Source organism: Populus alba, chromosome 7, assembly GCF_005239225.2.
Source record: "Populus alba chromosome 7, ASM523922v2, whole genome shotgun sequence".
Lineage (NCBI taxonomy): Eukaryota > Viridiplantae > Streptophyta > Magnoliopsida > Malpighiales > Salicaceae > Populus > Populus alba.
The window spans coordinates 11,440,612-11,463,809 of record NC_133290.1 but is presented as its reverse complement, the minus strand read 5'-3'; the positions used below and the strand labels follow the sequence as shown (position 1 = coordinate 11,463,809).

The 23,198-nt window shown below is 30.6% G+C and overlaps 2 protein-coding genes across 2 annotated transcripts; both read right to left on the bottom strand.

Annotated features, from left to right (window-relative positions):
* Nucleotides 1-863: 863 nt before the first annotated feature.
* On the bottom strand, nucleotides 864-4,908 carry LOC118043619 (alanine--glyoxylate aminotransferase 2 homolog 1, mitochondrial). Its single transcript, XM_035051646.2, has 9 exons — nucleotides 4,540-4,908; nucleotides 4,116-4,346; nucleotides 3,599-3,769; nucleotides 3,367-3,510; nucleotides 3,050-3,229; nucleotides 2,676-2,901; nucleotides 1,606-1,719; nucleotides 1,403-1,489; nucleotides 864-1,178 (listed from the first exon to the last, which is right to left on the bottom strand). Exons 1-9 carry the CDS (start codon nucleotides 4,771-4,773, stop codon nucleotides 1,135-1,137), a joined length of 1,431 nt encoding a protein of 476 aa, XP_034907537.1. The 5' UTR covers nucleotides 4,774-4,908; the 3' UTR covers nucleotides 864-1,134.
* Nucleotides 4,909-15,796: 10,888 nt separating this feature from the next.
* Nucleotides 15,797-19,135, bottom strand: LOC118043618 (pentatricopeptide repeat-containing protein At2g22070). Its single transcript, XM_035051645.2, has one exon. The coding sequence runs from the start codon at nucleotides 18,926-18,928 to the stop codon at nucleotides 16,571-16,573; it is 2,358 nt and encodes a 785-aa protein (XP_034907536.1). The 5' UTR covers nucleotides 18,929-19,135; the 3' UTR covers nucleotides 15,797-16,570.
* Nucleotides 19,136-23,198: the final 4,063 nt, after the last annotated feature.

Sequence of the window (23,198 nt, the reverse complement as noted above, 5' to 3'; positions counted from 1 at the left end):
ACAGCTTTAGCTCAGTTGTCTTGTGATCCCATAATGAGCATGGATGATAATTACTGGAAATAACCTAGTTGTCAGACAACAGGATAGTGTTCCAGCAACACAAGCAAAGCCCTAACTAAGCTAAAGCTATTCATAAACTACTCAAAAAGGATGTACAAAAGTAAGTAGCAAAGCAAAAAAGAAAGCGATGTTGTTACTATCGTATTACTAGTTCTACTAATCTTGCTGTAATCATTTAAGCATGCAACGTTTGTCAGCAATACTGAACTAACCAATCCATGTCATTCCACTAATTAAAACGACAAATCTTTGGACGTGTTCATCAGATTGCCACTATCAATCCACCATCCTGAGTCCACTCTTCAATGGCTTCATAGAATAGTTTAACATGATTGGTCTCTACTTTTTATCTAGCTAGTGATGTTTCTTGTCTTTTTCGTTTCTTTTCTTCTGTACTAGCAATTTTTTCACCCTTTTTCTGGTTTGTAGTTTATGTTTGGTGCAAGAAGAAATACAAAGCAAAGAGCCTTTCCAGTTTCATTTTGTGAGTTTCTAAATCTTCTTATCCATCCCCACCACTTTAATATCACCAGTTGAGCTCAATCAATATTTTAGTCTTCAGAATCCACATTTAGAGATGGTTGCTTAGGCACATGGCCTGATTTGGAGGGTATTGCTGAGTAACCTGGAACTACAGAGCCAATAATTCTGAGAAATTGGACATTAACTGTCCTCAGAGGTCCGAGGTCCTCTTGCAATAGAAGTTTTTTCTTGAGTATTGACTCTGCCTGCACCTTAAAAACGAAAGAATCTAATGCCTTGCCAGCATCGTTGACCTAAAAATTATCTGTCGCGCACACCGATAACTACTAAAGCCTTTCTTGGATTATGTTTTCCTTGCATGAGTTTTCAAGTAACGTATCCATTGGTGCACATCATGACATGTGCATCCACAGAACATGGAAATACAGTTTGATTTTTTCAGGTAATAGAATCAGAAACAAGCAAACTCATCCTATTGTTAGAAAGGTTAGATATTTGCTCGATATTATTGAAAGCAACCTATCAGAAGAGATCGATGCCAAAAAATGGTGAATAATTACATATTCATCTCAGCTTCTGGCAGGTAGCTCCTCACAACTTTGACATTGAATAGTCCAACGCGTCAACAAGACAGTCTGCGTATGCCAAAACAAAAACCGTGACATTAGATCATTTGGTTAAAAAGAGCATGTAAACAAAATTAACAATGGTAATCATCATGCAAGCAATTCAGAGTTTTTTTTCACAGAAACGGCAGTTCTTAAAAGCTCTCAGAATCTCTCCTGAAAGTTACCTTATTGCTTATCTAAAAACACGAGGGTTTGATTTATTTAAGCACTTGAAGAGACATGAAGAGTACCTGCATCATCTTTGGTGAAGCACATCGGTGGTTTGATACGAAACACATTTCCATGTATTCCACCTTTGCCGACTAAGATGCCAAGCTCTGCACTCAGGAACCAGTGATGATAAATACAAAGTAGAAATCGATGAGAAAATCATTTCATAATCAAAGGCTTATCTTTTCTACGTTTATGGTGTTAGGAGGTTGTGCCTTATTACCTCTAAGTTTCTCAAACAAGATTGCGGTTTCTGCTTTGGCAGGGGTTTTTTCCTTCCTGTCAGTCACAAGTTCTATCCCAACCATTAAGCCCCTGCCCCTTACATCTCCAATGACTGAAACAACAATTAAAATTTCAGAGCAGCTTAAAATATCATAAAAAAGTTAAACACTGTGATGCACTAAACTAGTAGTAATTCAGAAGTTACATATCAACATCTAAATTCATGTAATCATCACATCTGACGAAAAAGTTGATAAAATTTGGACTTCTGTTTGGCTGGCTTGATTTCTATTCTGCACAAGGCTACAGAAGCAGCAAAACTAATTAATCCTATATGAAGCTGTTAAAGAAAGAAACTAGCTTGGCTCATGTCTTACAAAAACACACGTGCACAACATTCAGATGCAGCTTATTTGTGTAAAAGCCCATCCCAAGACATTGTACAAGCACATGCATAAAAGAAAATTCATCTGCACACACTTACAGGAACTAGGTTTTTGGCACAAACTCTGCAAAATAAAGTGCTAATGATATACTATACAAGTTAGGAGTGATTTAAGAAACTTATTTTATGTTGTTTAGGGTTTTAGAAATAGGAAACAATGAAAAGATGAGATTACTTTATTTTTTAGGTTTTAATAAAAAAAAATTTATGAATTATCTTCAATGTTTATTTTTGTTCTTAATTAGAGTGAGGTGGAATTTACATGTTACTGTTGGAGATATGCTATAATGTTAATATTGTATTAAATTTATAATAATCGATCAAAAGTTTTTTTAAAAAATTGTGCTTTTATATATAGTTATGGATGAAAAGAGCCCTAAACAAAAATCTAGTTAGGTTTACATTAGTGTATGTTGGTATATGAATAGAACCACACTCAAAAGAATGGTTTGCTATAGCAAGTTAGTAATAGTTGGTTTGCATTTGAAAGTAGTTCAGATTTCAGATGGTGCAAAAAGACAGCCAACAGAATACTTAATATACGGCGTGCAGAAAATGTCGTGTAAATCACACAGGCAAATATCACAACAGAGTATTGAGATGCCAAGTTCAAGATAAATTACTGTCATGACTTCTTTGTAGCTCCCTCAAACGTCCAATCAAGTGTGAACCAACAGCAGCACTATGCTCTTGACGCTTCTCTTGGTCTATGACTCTCAATACTTCAAGCCCACCAGCAGAGCACACGGGGTTCCCACCAAAAGTATTGAACTGAATTTTTTGCGCCATTACTTGTGCTATTTCTGGTGTTGTTACTACAGCTCCTAATGGCAAACCATTGCCAATGCCCTGATAAATGCTATTTGGTGTTACTTGTGGGAGGTCATGCAGTTTTCAAAAGATAGTGAAAGTAACATGTTGAAGTGAGAGCTATTTAAAACATAGAATTATCTTTGCAGCACTGATGAACAAATCTGAAAGAGGTGATTTTAAATACCTTTGCCATAGTAACAATGTCAGGGATTACACCTTGTGTCTCAAAACCCCAATAGTGGCTTCCTGTGCGACCAAACCCTGTTTGCACCTCATCAGCTATGCAAACACCTCCTGCCTTACGCACAATGTCATAAACCAATTTCAAGTATCCAGGGGCCAATTCAACCGCTCCTCCAACTCCCTATATTCATCCAAAAGAGAGAATAGAGTTTCCTTGAAATTTCATTTTCACGGTTGTCAAAACAACCATATACGCTGCTTACTGGAAACAAGTATCAAAGTCTTACTGGAAACAAGTGTCAAAGTCAAGTCACCAACCTGAATGGTTTCAGATATAAATCCAGCAACTTTTCCTGAAGTACCATAATCAATGTGATCCTGCACATCTCTGGCATAACCAGTAGGATCAGAGCCAAAGATTCCTCGGTACGGGTCTGGGTTAATAACATGATGAATTTCGCCCTGCAGTATTCTTCTGTTAGATTTCCTGGAATCAATCCAATTACAACGAGTGATCATATTTTCCTGCAGCAACAGTAGACCAACAAACCTGCGGAATTGAGTATTTCCATGTGTTTAGAGCTGTCAGTCCTATTGTACCAGAACTTCCACCATGATATGAATTTCTTAACGAAATCATTTCAAGGTTACCACTGTATAGTCTAGCCATCAGCATAGCTAATTCATTAGCTTCTGATCCAGAATTTACAAAATAGACAACCTGCACATGCAAACAAGTTTAAAATTTAGATATTGTTTTCAAATCAGTTTAAGCAGCAAAATCTTCAATGATCGTCCTCACAGTTTACTTCAGGAATATTTTGTACCTTTGACACAAATAATGATGAATTACGCACTGATTACCAAGAAAATTCATGTTTTGAAAAATTTAACTAATTAGTTTAAGCATTATCCAACCAACCACTTAGAATAATGATCATCATTTTAAAACAAAAACAAAAACAAATAATCAAAACCTAAATTACATCGTTCCTGCATATTCCTTCAAGAATTACGATTATTTACCGAAAGGAAATTAAAAGAAAGGGATCAAGGACACCAAAGACCTTGAGATTTCCAGGCATCTTAGCAGCTAAGGTCTCAGCAAAATCAGCAATTGTATGGTTCAAGTAAATGGTAGTAGCATGTTGGAGCAGCTTGCTTTGCTCCATAATTGCATTTAAAATTTGAGGATGGCAGTGCCCACAAGAGACAGTCACTATCCCAGCAAAAGCATCCAAATACCTCCTACCATTTTCATCAAATAAATATTGCATCTTTCCTTCAACAATATTCAACTGCAAAACGACAACAACATCATCAATCAACACAAAATGAAAAAGGAAAGATAGATTGAAATCAAAAGGGCAAGATCAGAAAGTGATGAACAGAGTGACAACACAGTAAAACCAAACAAAGATCAAAACTTTTATGCCATATATGAAGAAGGAAACCATTAAATTAAAAGGGTACATAAGATTAGAGACTAACAGGCTTCTGATAGTAGTAAAAAAGAGAAGGACCCAAAAATTTCTTGCGTTTTTTCAAGATTTCATCAGCTGATGGTCCTTTGTAAGGTTTTGGTTGGTAATCAAATGGTGGAAGTTGAGGAGGAGAATCAATAGGAGAAGGAACTGTAGAGAAAGAACTGCAGAGAGAGTTCCAGCAAAACCTGGCTTTGGCTTCTTTCACTTTTCTTCTTAACATTTGTGTTTGGAAAGCCATGGCCAAAAAGCAAACGAATTTGGGAGAGGAGAAAAACAATAGCTGATGCCTTGGTGGAGGTGATTGAGAATGACTATGTGAGTGTTTATTTATGGGGGCTTTTCGTCTTGTTCCTTTCTTTCTGCAAACATGCACACATTATTTTATGTTTTTTAATGTTATCCTTTTCTCTGATAACATTCAAACCTTTTTAAAATTAATTTTATTTTTATGATTTTAAATTATTTTAATATATTAATATTAAAAATATATTTTTAAAAATAAAAATATACTTTTAAATAAAAAATACTTTATAAAATTAAAGCTGATATGGATGTGAGTAGACTGAACCAAACAAAGATTCTTACAGCTAATAAAACATGGGCCATTCGTCAGCAAGATACAGTGTTTATTGTAAGATGCATTGTGGTCAAGTTATGATCCACTGCGGCTGGACATTTTCGAGGAGAATATTCCTGAAGTCCTAATTACCCACCATCTTGATTTTTTATCATGACTCAATACGATAATTACACAAATTAACCACAAAACAATGATCAAAGCACGCTCATCAACCGACGGCCTGCAACATTGTTTGAAAGTTAGGTTATGGATATTTTTTAAAATATTTTTTATTTAAAAATATATTAAATAATATATTTTTAATTTTAAAAAATTATTTTTAATATCAGCATATCAAAATAATCTAAAAATATAAAAAAAATATTAATTTGAAATGCAAAAATAAACAAAACCATATGAATTTTGATACAATTATAGTTGCATTGAAAAATATCTAATTAAAAATAAAATCACATGATTTTAGTCTAGGACAAGTATAGTTTTGGATTAGATTGATGTAGGGCATATTTTTTAACATCAAAAAAATATTTATACACTACTAGTATATTGTAAAAAAAAAAAAATCAGGAAACAGGTCAAAAAATGATAATAAATAAATCAAAATAAAAAATAATTATAATGGCTGGTAAAAATAAAAAACTTACCAATATTCTAAAAAGATTTCTTGCCAAGATCCAGAAAAAATAATCTCTATAATCATACTTGATAACAAATTAAAAATTACATGGAATTTAATAAAAAAAAAATATAAACTATGTGTTAAATAGCATAATTCTCAACTAAAAAAAAACTTAATTAAGATAAAATTTTATATGATTAAAAGTGAAAACTTCCAATTAAATAGTGTCAAATGAGTGGCATTTTGATAAATTGAAGGAAAAATCCTTCCTTCCCAATATAATAGGCTTAAGTCTTATGGAGAGGAAGAGAGAGCTTGGGAAATTTCTTCTTCTCCTTCAATTCTTCATTTCCTTTCAAATTTTAAGGCATAGAGAGTGAAAATCGAGTGATTTCCTACCAAAGTTGATGTGATCCTAGCTTTATTATCAAGAGAACAATTAGAGATTTTATTGGATCTAGTTATAAGAGTTCGAATAAAGAGGTTCATTGAAGCAATCAATAGACTTTTTCAATATACATGAGTTAAGGTGGACTTCAAGAGGATATCAAGATATCAAGAAATTAAAAGCAAATCTTAATTAATTTGATTCATATTCAAGAAGGGTTTATAAATAAGTATTCAAATATTATAAAAAGATTGGAAGAAAAAGATTTAAATCTGTCAATTTTAACATTTCACTATTGTTTTGTCAATAACTAGAGTTATAGAATGAATTTTGATGTGATTTTAGTTGCATTGAAAAATAAATACCCATATTTTTTCCATTAATATATGGTAGAACTTTTAAATCATCAAGACGATGCAGAACCATTTGTTTGAATTTAGGTTTCAATTTTGGTAATGAATTACAAAATTCAACTTTGGTTTTATTTTAATTAGTTGGGCTATTATATTTTATCTTTTCATTTATTTTAGGGCTTGCATAATTTATTATATCTAAGATTTTATAAATAAATATGTCGTTCTATCATCCATTTCATGTGTAGTTTATTTTTTCATATTACATTATTGGTTTTGTTTTTAGGTTGCATCCAAATATATTAGGGCCTTTGCTTTGTTTTGATTTATCACCAAGTAGTAGTGATTAAGTATCCTTTGTTTTAGGTGTTAGTGGATAAATGTCTCATGCTATGTCATGAATCGGGTAAAAAAATTTCTAACATAAAAAAAATATATTCCAAGTGACACCAACATTTTTATAGAATCAAGAAAAATATAAGACCCATGTCACTAACATAACTGAGTTCAATAAACTCAATTAATTTACTAATATAATTAAAAAAAAAAGGCATCAATAGTAAATAAAGCAAACAAGAAAAGGTAATAATTAACTATAAAAAATAATTGTTAATATCATACTCGAGAGGAGAAGAAAGAAAAACTCGTTAAAGACTTACTGTCACTTTACTATGGACACCATCCCATCAACAGAAAAGACTCTCTAAAACAATTTTAATGCTATTGTGAAAGGCCGCACGATGACACCGAAAGTAGTCACATGCATTGTCAAGGTAGCGACCTAGAAAGCAAACAAAATTATCATGAAATTACCATGCTGAAAAAATAAAAAGGCTAAAAAGCCCTTTAATTCCAATTTAATCTTTCTTATTTTTAAAGGTAATTAAGTCATTTTATTATAAAAAAACACAAAAAAACCAATTTGTCCTAATAAATTTGATAATGACCAATAAATTTTATGAAAAACTATATAACCCTTACTAATAAGTTATTAGATTTTATTTAAGATGAGCAAAATAATTATTTTATTATTTCAATAGACTTGTTTGAAAGTATGATTGCAGTTGTTTTTCAAAGTGTTTTTATTAAAATAATATTTTTTTATATTTTTTAAAAGTATTTATGAGATTAGCGCATAAAAAAGATTCAAAATATATATATAAAAAAATTAATGTTTTATAATTTTTTTTAAATCTTTTAAAAATATAAATTAACCTGCATTTTCAAATACTCCTGATGTGTGGCTTGGAGTGCAGTGAATTAATCAAATGACTAATGTGTACTCTATAGTTTTGAAGTTTGAGAACTTCAAGATGTGCCATCATGATAATTCTAGTAGTTTGTCCTGAACATTTAAAATTATTCGTTTTGGCTAATTCTGTGTTTTCGTAAACCTGTTTTAGCCAGCACTGTCTTCTCTCTCTGATATTTTATTCTATAAATTTCTAAAGTGGGGTCCTCTAAGCAAGTGTAAGTCAGAAAAACACAGCTTTGGTCACTACAGGTTAAAAAAATAAATTAAAAACAAATGATGTTTTTACTGTAAATAATCTTACAAACACAATTCATTATAACATTTTTTTATGTTTTGTGTTTTTGAGTTTTTCTTTCTTAATTTTTTTCTTTTTTTAATTTCATTTTATATATTTTATTATCTTAAATTTAACATTTCACAGCCTTGAAAAAATTATTGTAACTGCTAGGAAAAATTACTATAATTGCTACCGTGTCCTGCTACTAATTGACGCTGATTGTAATAGTGCAATTCATAATGATCTTTTTTTTTTTATTATTATTATTATTATTATTATATTTAAAGATTATAGTTTAAATTCTAGAAAAATTGTTGCATATGCTTTTATTACAAAATAAAATAAAATAAAGAAGCTCATGAAGAAATTGTGAGAGAGCATTATTTATTGTAACCGAGCTTTATTTTTTTTTTCTTGGAAGAATTTTATATTTTGTTCTCTTATTTTTTTTTTCCAATTTTTTTTTTATATTTTGTGTTTGTGGGGGGGGGTGTTTGGTATTGACTATTTTGTTTTATTATCTTGCAGTGTAAAAAAAAAAACTTACAATTTTGTTTACTTAGCTTCTAGGTTCTCACAACGTTGGGAAAAAAACTTTGATATTTAATTGATGTTTAATTTGATAAAATTTAATTTAATTTAATTTAATTTATAAAAGTAAATTAAATCTTTTAGGACTGAAATTAACTATGAACAAAAATACTGCCTCTTTTCCTTTAAAAAATAAAAATGTCCTTTTCTTTTCTTGGTCACATTAGCTAGTAAACAAAGTTGAAAAGTAGGGTGGTTGTCACTTCGGTCCACTGAAAAAAACAAAATTGTTGTAATGCTTTCTTGCTTGCTTCTGCATAGCTGCGTTCTCTGTAAGGAACTGATTTTATTTTTATTTTTTGTCACATCAGTGTTGGAAAAAAATTGAGATTTTTTTCTGCTTCAATTGACCCTTTAGTTGTTGTTTTTTTTTTCCTGTTTTTGTTTTTACATTTATGCTTTAGTGCATGTATGAAATTGTGGTTGGTTTTGCAATTGTAATATGAAAAAAAAAAAATTTAATTGCTACTAATTAGATTAAAATATATGTTTAGTTAAAATTATTATTGAAAATACTAATTAATAAAAAATAAATTGAAAGATATTTGGTTAAAATTATAATTTTTTTATTTATTACCGTGGGTGTCCAAATTAGTTTGCATCTATCTCGACTAATCTCAACGATCCTGAAGTTGACGACCATGTAAATCTCTAGTGGTCTTGAGGTTTGTGAGACTCAAACTGGTAATATTTAGAAAATAAATTCAGAAACTGATCAATTAAATTATATCTTTTAGGGTTAATTTTTTTTTAAAAAATAATCTTGAATCTATAAGAGGTAGTTGGGTTATAGAGACAAAAACAAGGGAGAGCCGGAACAAGATTTTCAAAACATAAAAGATTCCAAAACATTTATGGCCTTGGATTATTTTTATCATTTTTTTTTTTTACATTTAACTTGTTCTTTCATTACAGTTTTGCATCTTTAGAGCAAAACTGAGAGTTTTTTTATTTAGAAGTGTAGTTATTTTTTAAATAATTTTTTGTGTTAAAAAGTATGTCAATGATATTTTTAAAAAATTATTTTTGATATCAGCATAACAAAATAATTTAAAAACACTAAAAATATATTAATTTGAAATAAATAAATAAAATTTAAATTTTTTTAAAAACGTTTTTAAAACACAAAAAACAGATAATATTGCAATGGTTGCAGTACCCATTCTAGAAACCATGTTTGTTTAAGTGGTGCTCAGTTTGAAAAGCATAAAACTCAAACTTTCTGTGCGCTGCGCAGGGCACCTCGCAAATAAACACATTTAGAGAGGTCTTTTTTTATTTGTTTCCTCTCCATTTTTAATTTTTATAAGAGATAAGTTATCATTAGTCTTAATAAATGAAGAGTTCTCGTTGATCAAATGAAACAACTAAGAGCTTCTTCTCCTGCTACGAAAGCATAAATCCAAACCAGATCACCTGAACTAAACTCACATTCACTGTCTACGAATTGCAGAAAAATAGGATCCTTCAAGCTGTTTGGTTTTATGCAATCTACCCACAACAACATGGCATATCCCTTCCATTAATCCTTAGGGATATACCATAATGACTGCATTCCCACTGAAACAATCAATATTTTTAATGACTAAATTCCCATTGAAACTCTTTTTTTGGATTGTAGCTGCTGTTGCGGTTTAAAAGTGTTTTTTAGTTAGAAATACATCAAAATAATATATTTTTTTTTTTTTAAAATTATTTTTGAGATCAACACATCAAAACAATTCAAAAATATAAAAAAATTATTTTTTTAAAAATACATGTTGGACCGTATTTCCAAACGGTTCCACATGTTAAAATCTAAGATACTACCAAAGATTAGACCTTTGTAACATGATGATCCTAAATAATCCATGTCAAAATGCATAATCAAAATCAATCGACAACAGTGGCTCAGTAGTAAGAGCTTGAAATTAAAAGGTTTGCTTTCTATGTAGTCTCAGGTTTGAGCCTTGTGGTTGCTTATATGATGGCTACTAAAGGTTTACATAGTCATTAACTTCAGGGCCTATGGGATTAGTCGAGGTACGTGCAAACTAGTTCGTACATCTACATTAATAAAAAAATAAAATAAAATAAACAGCCAAAACAATGAATGCATTTTAAATCAATTTGCATGTCAAAGGAAAATAGAAACTCTGTAACAAAACACCAGCCTACAAACCCAAACACACAGGCACCACAAGTGAATATGAAGAAAAATCGAAATTCTGTAATAAACAACCTAACTTGAAACGATACATGGTAATTAAAAACTAAAAAGAAATTAAAAGAGCTAAGAAAAAGTTAGATCCATTGTCAACTTACCAGGATCTTGAAGTAGAAATGATGTATAAGCAAATTATATCAGCCAAAAAAGGATTTTGTATTCCGATCCAAAAACATTTCCCCGTTCAAAAGAGGAATTTGAGAATCATTATTCATAAAATTATAAGCAATTACAATAACCAAGAATATAAAAAACATTCATAAACAATAAATTATTTAAATTCCAGATGAGTTTAAGTTTGGTTCTTTTTATCTTTTTTTCATTCTCATTTCTTTCATCAATTTATTTATTATTGTAGTATTTTCTTGTTCATATTATTTAAATTAACAACTCAACCAATGATGTGATTCTAGAATTTTTTTACCCTACTATTCCTTTTTACATCCAAAATAATTGCTCGATGCACAATAAAGCGCAAGCAGCAAATCTAGTAACAGAAACTAAATCATGTAAAGATATATTGTAACAGTAAACAATACTTTTTCACTTTAACCCTTAAAAAACAATCATTGTCCTAGCAATTAAGAGGTAATTTGGTTTTTTTATAGGTACATATTGTTCATTGGAAAATTAATTAGGAGCAAACCTAACTTTTAACTTCTATTATGAAAAATACAATGACTACATTAGCTTTATAAGAAAAAAAAACATCAACTTGTGTCCAAGGGCTTTTTAGACATTTTGATTAAGCATAATTAAATTACTCAACTGCCATAGGAATCAATAAAAATAAAGCTTCCATTCAAAGGGATCTTGTCATTTCATTTTGATTTTTTTTATTTTATTATAATCAAGTTGAATTATGGGTAATTTGGTCTTTCACAAATATAAAATATTAATAAAAAGGAAAAGTGGTTGGCCAAAGTATGAGAATGTCCTACCATTTATATTTTATATTCAATTTAGTCCTTGTTCTTTTAATTGCTATTAATTTTATTTTTATTTATCTTTTTTTGATTGGTTTTTTTCTTCAATTTTATCCCTAATAATTAGGTTTCATTTGATTTTTAGATCAAATTTGATCCTTCATTTTTTTGATTTTTTTAATCCTTTCACTAATTAAATTTTGTTTCAATTTCATCTCCATCATTTGATTTTTTTTTAATAATGAATTTTCTCCCTATTCTTTTTACTGATGTTTATTTTGTTTTGGATCTTTTTTTTATTGCATTTCTTTTTCAAATTTCATTCCTCGACTTCTTTTTATTGAGACACGGGTTTTAAAGATTAACACGGGTTAACTTTGAGTTTTTTAGGTCCTTTTATAAAATTATTTTTTTTTCAATTTCATTATTTAATATTTGATTTTTATGGAATTGATCTTCATGGTTTTTTTTACTCTCTCTCTCTCTCTCTTTCTTTTCTATAAGATTATTCAAATCATATGCCTATGATTACAGGGTTAACAAATTAACCCGGGTTGACTCGGGTTTATGTTGTTTCTTTTTTAAAAAAATTTCTCCAATTTCATGCTTCAATATTTTTTATTGAGAATTTTGCTTCTTTGGTTTTTAGGTTTGTCTTTTGCGCGGTAATTCTTGGTTTCATGATCACGATCATGAGTTTTAAAAGTTAACATTGGTTGACCTTAGTTTTTTTCCTTTTTTTAACATCATTTAAAAAAAAATTAATTTCATCCTTTAACATTTAATTTTTTTAGGAATTGGTCTTTGCAATTTTTTTTTCACTTTTTTTTTCTATTGGGTTATCTCAATCATGTGCTCATGGTTGTGGGGTTAACAGATTAATGTTGGTTAACTCAATTATTTTTAAGTTTCATCATTTTACATTATTTTTTTTATAATTAAGCTATATAGTTTGATTCAATTCACTTTATTTGTGACTTTTTTTAAAACCTTTATTGCCATAGATAATCATTTAATTAAATAAGAATTATATTCTAAGAAATATTGTTATTAAACACAACCTACTATATGAACCGTATTGCGAGATAAAATATTTTAATATTTTTTTAATTTTATCCTTCAATATTTAACTTTTTTTTAATTAGTCTTTGTGCTTTTTTTTTTTAATTTTTTTTTAATGAGGTTACCCCAGTCATATGCCCATGATCATGAGGTTAGTTTGCGTTTACGCAGGTTGACCCATATCTTTTTTCTTTTGTTATTTTTATTTGAATTAATGTTTTTTTTCCTAGTTTTGTTGTTCAACATTTGGTTATTTTATGGTTGAGTTTCATGTTTTGATTTAGCTCGCATTTTTTTACAACTTTATTTACCTTTGATTGACACAAGTGGTTGTTTCATTAAATAAAAATAATATTCTAAGAAACATAGTTATTAAATATAATTAAGTACATAGGCTATGTTGTGAGATCAAATTATCTTAATCTGAGTTATCTTTTGATAAAATATCGATTTAATTAATTAGATACATGTATAAACATTTAATTTGTGATTGAGAATTTTTTTTTTATATCTAAAAATGTATTTAAAAAGCCTATATATTATTTTTTATTGAAAAAAATTGACTCACGGTGAAGCACAAGTACAAAACTAGTAATTTTCAAATGCATGAAGATGTAGTAGACCTTAAATCTTGGTGAAAAATTGACTGCTACACTCTTCGTACATTTACTTTGTAGGAGGAATGATACGATACATGTAAGGAGTTGGACAATTATATTTGATTTTTTAGCTTAATATTTCATTGTGTATAATTTGATGTTAACAAATATATTTTTTAATCCAATTATTAGATTAAGCTAAAATTTTAGTAAAAGTTTTCAAAGCCATGTATTTTATAGAGTTAAAATTTCAAATCAATCAAATTTCAAGGAAGCATCATAATATAGACTTGAGTTGTTGTATCAACTTTATTATTTATTTCCTTATAATTTATGAACTTGAGTAATAATTTTTTTTAACCAAAAAAACACTAAAGGTGACAAAAAGCTTATCTGTAATGTTTTCTTATTCTACACGGAAGAAAGGGGCATCAAATATTTCCTTTTATTTTTTTTTAGGTCTATTTTAGTTATTTATATGCGATATTAAGGCTTTATATTTCAGACTCAGGTGTTTCATTATTTCTCATGTTATGGGATTTTTTTAAAGTTGTTCAAGCTTTATTTAAATTGACTTAATATCAGTATATCAGGGTTAAATCTTTTTCAACACTATAAGCACTTTTTTTCAATTACATATTGGTTTATTCAAAAATATATGTGCTTGTGAGAAAAACTCATGCTTGTTCTTAAAAAACTTTTCTTAAACTTATCAAAAAATTAACTCTTTTTATGGAGATATTTATTATACTTTTTATTCATGATTTTTTATAATTATTGAGTGAGGGTTTCATTCTAATAGTTTTGATGTTTTATTTTAGACAATTATTATTTCAAGTTTTTATCAACCAAATTTCATTTTAGCTTTTTTGAATTTGTTTTTTCTTGAACGTGAATTTCAGAGATTTTACCATCTAGATTCATCATTGAAATTCTTGGCCCCGTTCTTCTTGAGTACCCTTTATGTTTCTGAGGCATCTGACAGTTAACATGGCAATGAATTAACATATATCCTTAGTTCTTTCTCCTAACCTTCAGGCTGACAGCTTTAAAGAAGCCATCAACATCATGAACATTAACAATTACTTTCTCATCTTGACTTCTCGCTTGCCTGTTTTATCATTTTCCTTCCATGGACTGTGTTTCTCGTTTACATTTTACATATTAATGCTCTTTTGACAGGCGTGGAAATGGAGCTGCCATACTCACTACATCTGCTGCTGCTGCTGCTGAAACGAATCCAATTAACGGAAATAGATGCTGGGCAGGTGAAATAAAAAAATCACTTGTATCATTGGAGAATATTTAGAGCTACAAACTGATAACTTTTATGTTATTTGGCTTCAATTACCCTTTTTTTTTGGAAAGATTTGATGACTCATGGTAAATTAGAGGAACAATGGAGAATTACTTGCAGGGTGATTTAGCGTTGATATTTTCTTGAAGATTCTCAGCATTAATCTTGTCATATTAGAGGGTTCACAAAATTTATCTCGTGGAGTGTTTATTTCTGCATGAAGAAGGCACTTAGTGAAATGCAAGCATGTTTAACATGATTCGCTTCTATCCAGCTTGGCGTCAGTGTTCCTATACCAGTTCCTCCGCCCTTTTTCTCATTTACTGGGAGGGTTTAACAGGTGGTGGTGGAGTTTCTCCGGCGATGCCTACTTCACAGAAACTACAATGGTTGTACTGGTTATCCAGTTTGGAACTTAAATGAAGTAATCCAAGGTCGTCTTCTTCCTTTTCTTTCCCCTCCCTCCTCTCTGGCATGTACAAGCTTATGTTTCTCCCCGCTGCTCTAGTTTGGGAACCAATTCTTCATTAGTGAAATACCAAGTCTGAGAACAGCTGCTAGCCTGACATTCCTGGAGGCTTAGTTTAGCTGGTATGATCGTTTAGAGAGGACCACATTCTTCAGGTTTTATAATGTTCTTACGAGGATCTTCCTTTAGAGCAAAGTAGGGAGTCCAACACGTCTACTATATTAGGGAGAAACTAAAAACCTATTATGATAAAAGCCTCGTTTAGGAGTAGTAATAGAAATTATCTTTTAAAATATATTTTATTTAAAAATATATTAAAATAAGTTTTTTATAGTTTATTTTTAATATCAATATATCAAAACAATCAAAAAATATTTAAATTTTTTTTATTTAAAACTAAAAAAATTTCAAAAACACAATTGAACCACAATATTTAATAAAATCAAAACAGATAAAAGTATTAGATTCTTAATGAATTATAAGTAAGGGGATCAACTTACTAAAAATAGTGTAAAAATCATACATAAATAAAAGTCAGGGAGTAGAGGGATTGCAAGGGTTTTGAAAAGGAGTGTCCATTAGAATTCACATTTCCAATCATTTGTGAGCCATCCACACATCAAGGTTAAAACATCCATGGCCGCTAAAGGGAGCAATTTTATTTTCTAATGCATAAATAATTGTATAATCAATATGCTCCTTGTCAATGCCTTGTAGGCACTTGTTAGCATTACACTAAATGCAAAAGATAATAGAAATATTTTTTTAGTAGTACGTAGTTGATGTTCATGATGGATCATGGACCGCTAAGTGAGGGTATTTTTCACATGGCTCCATGGGATGCAACATATGATTGCAGCAGCTATACTAGTATATATCCTTCAATTTTAGAAGTAGAACTAGCAAATCGAGCGAGTTCATGCGTTGTAGGCACAGCTTGAGGAGCAGATGTAGCCGTTCGAAGTCAAAGCTACTTAGCACAGCAGAACCGGCAATCCCGCCTCCAAGAAAAAGAGTCCTGCAGAAGCAGCTGTAAATTTGTTATGAATCCTCAAGCCGTGTACCATAGAAATGGTGGATATGACAGTCCTCTGTGAAAGATACTTAGCTTGCCAGAATAAGGCAGTCCCATCTCTGAGGAAGACAGTCCTGCAGAAGCCATTGTGAATTTGTGACGGACCTTCATGACTGAGAACAACACGCACATCTCCAGAATCTTCTTCAGATTTACACATTAAGCAGAGTTCCAATAAGGAGTTGACTAAAAATGGGTAACAAGAATGTTGAAGAGTGGGGAATCAGCCAAAGCTGTGACTTCCTCCTATGCCAACTATCCGCCTTTTCATAGTAAATCCTGAATCAACCAAGTTTTGTAGACTTGACAATTGAAGTTTGTTTCTAAATGCTATATGCCTACCAATAGTCCTTACAAGAACAGGAACCATCCTTGAAATGGTGAAAACGAGTAGCATCTCTCACAATTATTTCTCTGTCTACAAGCTTGGAGATAAATTTGATTGCATTGTGACAGTCATTACAGACTCGAAGGTTCTTCATGATCCGCAATGTAGTGTTTTCTGGAGTACTTATTATCCCAAATGCGATGGCAAGTTTCTCGCTGTGATATCTAAGAATCTGATCTTTCACCTCTACTCCAAGGTCATGCAACACAGATTCAGTGTCTGGAGCAAAACCCATCTTTTTTATCTCCTTCCATATCTTGTCCATCATCTTATAGATTTCGTCTTTCTGTGGGTGAAGACCATCCTCCACTCCAAATACATGGGTTTTGTTCTGGATCTGAACCCAACTAAGTCCTTGCTCCTTTTTAACTCCTCTAGCCTTCATCAATTTTCTAATTTTTGCAGCATCATCCCATTTCCCACAAGATGAATACACATTAGCAAGGGCAGAGTATGCCCCACTATTGTTAGGCTCAATAAGTAGCAGTCTCTCTGCCGCAACTTTTGCCAGATCAACATTTTTATAAACCTTACAAGAAGATAAAAGTGAACCCCAAGCTATAACATCCGGTTCCATAGGCATATTTTCTACAAATTTGTATGCTTCTTGCAGCAATCCAGCACGCCCAAATAGGTCAACCATGCATGCATAGTGGCTCAGGGTGGGATCAATTTTGTGTGCATTTTTCATCAAATCAAAATAGCTTCGGCCCTGCTCCACCAATCCTCCATGTGTACAGGCAGAGAGCACCCCAACATAAGTTATATGGTCAGGCTTGATACCAAGTGCCAACATCTGTTCAAATAGTTCTATGGCTTCTTCTCCAAGACCATGTTGAGCTAAAGCCATAATCATAGAAGTCCAAGAGACAGTATCTCTGTTCTGACGTAGAAGATTGAATACTTTCCGTGCACCATTTATGCTTCCAGCTTTTGCATACATCGTAGTCAGAGCATTGCCCACAGAAGGTGACAATGCCTCCCCTGATCTTATTGCACTTGCATGAATTTGTTTTCCATGATTCAAAGATGTCACACTTGAACTGGCACTCAACATAGCTGCTAGAGTAAAACTGTTTGGCCGAGGCCCTTCACTCACCATTGTTTTGAATACCTCTATAGCATCATTATTTAAGCCATTCTGTACAAAACCTACAATCATGGCAGTCCAAGCAACCACATCGGGGTCTTTCAATGAGTTAAATATTTGTCTGGCTGGGGTTATATCACCGAGCTTGACATATCCATCCAATAAGGCCGTAAAAGCTATCACATCAAGATCTGAAATCCCACTCTGCTCTATGATTCTTCGAGCAATTTCAACTCCTCCAGACTTCGCATACATTGAGATCAAAGCATTTCCCACAGCTCCTGAAGCGTCGAACATTGTCCGAACAATATAACCATGAATTTGTTTACCAAGACTCAACTTCTCAAGACTGGCACAAGCCGATAAAGCACTTGCTAGGGAAAACCTATCAGGCTTCAGAGACGTATCTTTTAACATACTAGAGAAGAACTGTAATGCTTCATTATCAAAACCATGCTGATTGCATCCTGCAATCATTGAATTCCATGAAACAATATCGCGTTCACTCAAGAGCTCAAACTGAGCAAGAGCGAGGTCAACCCTACCACAATTCATATGCAAGGAAATCATAGCATTCCAGCTTGATGTGTTCCTCAACTTCATCCTATCAAAAACAACCTTGGCCATCTTCAAATCCCCTGTCTTTGCATACATATTTAAAAGCGAATTTGCAACAGGAACACACGCATGAAGTCCTAATTTAACAACAAAAGAATGAACCTTCTTCCCTATACCTCGAGACCCGGTGGCAGCACATGAAGCAAGGACATTAGTAAGTGTGAACTGGGTCGGCAAAACTTTATCCTTCACCATATCTACAAAAATCTTTATCGCATCTTCAAAACGACCCATTTGATTATAACCCACGATTATCGTAGTCCACGAAACAGAATCACGAACAGGTATTAAATCAAACACCTGATGGGCTTTCTCTAATTTTCCCTGCTTCGCATACCCAGAAAGAATTGTGTTCCATGAGAAAGTGGTCTTCACAGGCATTTCATTGAATAAATCGTGGGCATCTAAAAGAGACCCGGTTTTTGCATACAAGTTCATGAGGTTGTTCATTAAATAGACACTGAAGGTAAGGCCTAATTTAACCATCTGAGCATGGATTGATTTTCCTTTTAAAGGGTCTCTCGATTTAAGGCTAGTTTGAAGGAGATGGGCACAAGACTCTGAATGACAAGAGAAATACGGTGGGTCTGGGATCTCCATTGGAGGGTGGATTAAAACGGGTTAATGTTACGTTATGCTAATTAGTGGAAGCAGCATAAGATTGGTTATAGCGAACTAAGTTTCCATTTGCCTTTCCGATTCAACTTATATTTTTTAAAAAAATATTTTAGCTTCAAATTATTATTATTATTTGAAGTTGCAGTTCCAATGAATGCGGTGCTTCACCCAGTTTCACCGAGGGTTTAAGCGGTGATTAGGGACTTTCGGAACTCCAAGTTTCTGTTTTTAGATTATTTTTATATTAAAAATGATTTTTTTAAAATAAAAATAATATATTATTTTGATGTAAAAAGTACTATGAAATATAATATTTACTATACTCCCATAAAGACCCTAACTAGACAGGGGTCTGCGATACACTTCATGTTGACTTAATTTTTTTCAATAATAAGAAAAAAAGATACTAAAACAATGCAAGTGTTCTTAAAAAAGTAGATCATTGGACTCAATATTGATTAATAAACTCAATTACTTCAAATAATATGAATAAAAAAATACAATGATAATAAATAAATTTATAAAAAATAATAATTAAATAACATAAAAAGGCTAAAAAACTCAATTTGAATTCATCTGAGTTAACATGTTAAATTTATGACTTTAGCATGATACCAGGGTAACTTTCAGTCAAAAACAAGCTTAATAAAACTATGACACTCAATTATCAAATAATCTAATATTAAAAGGGATTCCTGGTACGAGGTAATGACTTAACTAACTAAGATAAGTTCTCAAAGATAATCTATATAAAATTTGACGCTTGTAATGATATAGTATAAGATTTCAACAAGATAGAACAAGAGAAGGATGTAGAACCTTATGTGGAGAAATCCGAGGAACTCAAATCATTAATGGTAATTCCTTGCTAAAAGCATATTATATATCCAACTTCATTAATGCGATGAAAAAAGACATTAAACCAATATTAAAGATTCTTAAATCAATTATTCTTGTGCAATCTTTTGAGCTAGCCAAATGACAAAAAGAATATAACTATGTAATAGCCAAGAAAAACAGACTAATTCTAAAAACTTCTCTAACAAATGGCTTTAAAAGATTAGCAAGTAATTTTCAATTAAAACCTTCAATCAATGCCGAATGACTTTAAACAATCAACTAATAATCTTCATGAGCAAATAAAAAAGTTTAGGTTGTGTTTTAAATGTAGGAATAAGTTTGTTCCTTGTTATAAATGTGTTATACAGGTTTACATATGATAAAAGAATTGAAAGATAGTAGAGAAAAGATTTTTTAGGTAGAAGAATAAGAAAAGAAATCATTAAAAGAAGAAAAGATTGAGAAGTATGGATTATCTCTAAATGCATTAGTAGAAAACTATGCTCATAACACCATCAAGATTAGAGAGAGTTATCAAGGAAAAGATCTAGTAATACTAATAAATAATGGAAGCACTCATAACCTCAAAAATGAATAAATGATATTTAAAATCAAAGTTGTGATAGTTAAGACTACAATTTTAGTTGTTACTATTACCAATTGAAATGTTATGAAATGCGATGCTCATAATATAAAATTTTAGTGATTTATTTAAGATTATAAATTCCAAGCAAATTTATGAGTTTTGAAGTTAAAGAGGTATGCATTGGTATTAAAAATGTATTGGTTAAGGGTGTATTCACTTATCCTATTTGATTTTAAAAAAATGAAGTTTTCATTTAGAAAATATAAAAGGATGATTGAGCTGAAAGGTATTATGGGGGAAGCTAGACTAAAATAAATCACCTTAACTAAGGTCATAAAAGTTTTAGAGAGGGATTATATGGATTTATTAGGCAGTTTTTCACCATAGAAGCTATGAGAACAACATAAAATATAGTACAACATTTAGTTGTGGAAGCATTATTAAAAGAATTCAACATTGTACTTATAAAGCCTATATAATTACCACCTACCAGGAGTTTGGACTGTAAAATTCCATTAATTCTTAGGGAAAAGTAAGTAAATATAAAATCATACAAGAATTTTTATATGGATAAAAAGAAAATTGAGAAGTTGAAATAAATGATAAGTAATGGAATAATTAAACATAACAATAGTCCATTTGCTTCTTTAATACTGCTAGTTAAGAAGAAGAATAACATTTGGAGATTTTGTATTGACTAATAAAAGTTAAACAATTTGACCATAAAAATATAAGTTCTCAATTTTGTTGATAGATGAATCTTTGGATGAACTTCATAGTTTAAAGTTATATTTTAAATTGAACCTAGGGTCTAGGCATCATTAGATAGGGATGTTTAAAGAGGATGTGAAAAAGACAACCTTTAAGACATTCTATGAACATTATGCGTTCAAACTTCAAAGTGATTCCTTTTAGATTAACTAATACACTAATAACATTTCATGCATTAATGAATGCTATCTTAAAGCTTTTATGGAGAAAACTTATCTTGATGTTTTTTTTTTATATAATATATTGGTGTATAGTTTTATATTAGAACTACACCTTAATCATCTTAGGTTAATCTTGGAGAAACTAAAGGATAACCAACTCTTTTCAAAAAGATTAAAGTCTTTCATCTTCGAGAAGAAAGTGGAATATTTAAGACATGTTATCTTTGAAAGAAGAAGTAGTTATACAAAACTTGCGATTTAGATCACGAGATCGGAATTAATTTATAAAAAAGAAATTATAGATAATCTTAAACAATTTTTTATTATTAAAAAAAGTAATATACAATGATAATATTGTAAAAGAAAGTGAGCAATCGAATGACATTAACTTTTCAAACCTATGACCAAGGTTAATAGATCAAAAGCATTATAAATGAAAAAAAATATGAAACCTAATTCTTAACAAATCAAATGTTGAATGTTGAAACCGAGAAAAAAAATCAATTACATAAAAGGATTTAAAAAAATTATAATTAAGAGAATGATGGTGAAAATCAAAATCAAAAAAATAAATTAGAGGGCAAACAAAATTTTTTAATTGGAGGGTTAAATTGAAAGCCAATAAAACTTTAACAAAAGGGCCAAGAAAAAAAATAAACATAAAATAAAATAACACATGAGAAATTGTATTTGAATGACTAAATTGAAAACAAACAAAATCTTATAAAAGGAATGAGAACAAAAATCAAAATAATTAAAAGAATGAGAACTGAAATTGAAAAATAAAAAACAAAGAGGACAAATTGTGTATTTTTTTCTTATAGGAGAGAGAAAAGAAGGAAAAAAAAAAAGACCACCAATAACAATTTAACTATCATATATCATCATGCGCCACACTATAAGGGAGATGATACAATGACATTTTCAATGACAAGGTGTAATGTCAGGTTAGGCTATTAAATGACATCGTATGCGTCACTTAAATGATACAAATGCTAACCATTCGCTAAGGTGTAATGAATATACAATAGTAGCTTATATAAATAAAAAACTAATAATTCAATAAAAAATACCAAAACACTCCTTATGACCCTTAGAATTAAAAAAAAAAAAAAACCATATTAAGGGTAAAAAACACTCCAAACATATACATTATTTTTACTCTTTTCTAAGGTTAAATACAAATTTTTAATGTCTATTAAAAAGGAAAAAAAAAAAACTCTTGATCAAGAACTTTAATTTTTTTTTATTTAAAGGTAAATAAGAATTTTAATCATTTTAAAATTTATAAAAAGATAAAAAAACATTTGATAAACAGTTCTAAATTTTATTAATTGTGAGAATAAAAATATATTTTTATTATATAAAAAAATATTAACATGTGCCAATAATTTTTTAATAAGCAATAAATCAGCGAAAAAAACCTCATTACCCCATCCAGAAACATCATGGTAATTTAACAAACAATGTCCAATACTGGAATGAAAGACTTTTGTTAATGATTTTAGAGATGCCATTTGATTGAATGATTCCAAACAAAAAAAAACAAGCATACAATAAAAAAATCTCCAAGTTTCCCTAACAGCCATACAATTCAAATCATGCAGTACACACAATTACAAAACAAAGGAGAATATCTTGCCTAAAATAAAGAAAATGCCCAGTCACCCCCCACCCCCGGGACCCACCACCACCGGCAGCACCTTCCAAACTTTATAAATTTTATCCGTGCGAACCGTACCGTTTTACAGTTGCTAGCTGGCTTGGCTCCTCTCACCGCTTCATTCTCTCCGACAATGACACTTGGATTCTTCTTTCATTATTTTAATCAAAAAATAAAAAACCCGAACATAATTCTCTCTCTTCCTTGGTGGGTACCACCAAAGCAAAGGGG

Coding starts and splice junctions, on each gene's coding strand:
- LOC118043618 (XM_035051645.2), bottom strand. CDS start 18,928: ATGGAGATCCCAGACCCACCGTATTTCTCTTGTCATTCAGAGTCTTGT.
- LOC118043619 (XM_035051646.2), bottom strand. CDS start 4,773: ATGGCTTTCCAAACACAAATGTTAAGAAGAAAAGTGAAAGAAGCCAAA. Junction 3,770..4,115: donor AGATGCCTGGAAATCTCAAG/GTCTTTGGTGTC, acceptor TTGCATGTGCAG/GTTGTCTATTTTGTAAATTC. Junction 1,179..1,402: donor CTTCACCAAAGATGATGCAG/GTACTCTTCATG, acceptor TGGCATACGCAG/ACTGTCTTGTTGACGCGTTG.